This window comes from Otolemur garnettii, unplaced genomic scaffold (assembly GCF_000181295.1).
Source record: "Otolemur garnettii isolate 467f Iridium unplaced genomic scaffold, OtoGar3 scaffold00077, whole genome shotgun sequence".
In the NCBI taxonomy this organism is placed as follows: domain Eukaryota; kingdom Metazoa; phylum Chordata; class Mammalia; order Primates; family Galagidae; genus Otolemur; species Otolemur garnettii.
Window position 1 is genome coordinate 3646525 of NW_003852472.1, and position 1163 is coordinate 3647687.

Here is a 1163-nt window from a genome sequence, read left to right on the forward strand (position 1 = left end):
GGGGAGGGGCTCAAGGGTCATACAAGATGGCGGCGCCCAGGAGCTGCTAAGGCATGAAGGGGAGGATGGCCCTGGCCGCGCTCGCTGCTTGGGCACGGCTGCAGCGGCGGCTGAGCTGGCCGGGACTGGGGCGAGGGCACTGGACCACGGCCCAGGGCTCGCGGAGCCGGCGCGAGGCGGCAGAAGCTGAGGCCGACAAGCCAGTATTCCAGTACGTGGGCGAGCGTGCCGCACGCGTCAGCCGCATTTTCGTGTGGGGCTTCACTTTCTCCGGGGCGCTGGGCATACCCACGTTCGTGTTGCCTGGCTCCGGGCCTAAGTCTCGCGCCGGCTCGCGGTCGTATCGCAGGATCCAAATCGTGCCCTACCGCCTGGAGCTGGACGAAAAGGTGCGGGCCGCGATTTCCTCCCTCTTTTCTTACCTCTATTCCGCCTTCTTGGCCTGTGCCTCTGCCCTCCACCCCCAACATAGTCGGCAGTCTTTGAGAAGTTGGCTCTTGTGGGTGGCCAGACTTTGGGGAGGAAGACCATCTAGCTAACTGCAAGCGTGGGAGAGGAAGGCGTTAGGAACTACTGTTAACATTTATAGGGTGACTGAAACGTGCCAGGTATTGTACCTGGCTCGTGTCATTCTCACAGCATCTGTAAGTGGCAGTTGTCAGTATGCGCTGGCTTTGATGGATGAACAACTTGGAAAGGAGATGCTACTTCTTAGCAGTGACAGAAATGAGAAAGGAAGTCTGAGAGGTCTAAACATGCCAAATGGTTGCACAGGATGACTTTAACTGAGCTCAGATTTGAAAAGGTTACAGCAAAGGACAGCTGCCCAAGAGCACTTTCCTCTGGAAGCTAACCCTCAAAAGGGCAAAAGTGAATGCTTAGAATTGGTTCTTGTTTGGGGACGGTTGTGGAAATCTTGGTGGGTGATGAAAAAGAGGCAAGCATCTTCCGTTTGGCTTTTGACTTTTCTGCCTAGGACAGCAAGTGATCTTTTAACTAAAAGAGGAGATGAGGAAATACAAAGAATTTAAGCTCTAGATGAGTGAGAATTTGGGTTGTTTGACTTATTAATATAATGAGTTGTAACAATTCTTTATGTGTTCAGAATATAGACCCTTACCACATGATATGTACAAATACTATCTCTCAGCCCAGGGTCTTTC

General features: G+C 52.6%; 1 protein-coding gene across 3 annotated transcripts in view; it reads left to right on the forward strand.

Annotated features, from left to right (window-relative positions):
* Positions 1 to 6: 6 nt before the first annotated feature.
* RCC1L (RCC1 like) overlaps positions 7 to 1163 on the forward strand; it is a 57631-nt gene continuing 56474 nt past the window's right edge. For all 3 annotated transcript variants that reach the window (XM_003794206.3, XM_023515734.1, XM_023515735.1), the window contains exon 1: positions 7 to 389. In XM_003794206.3, the coding sequence (XP_003794254.1) occupies positions 54 to 389 (336 nt within the window). In that variant the 5' untranslated portion in view covers positions 7 to 53. The remainder of the gene's footprint in view (positions 390 to 1163) is intronic.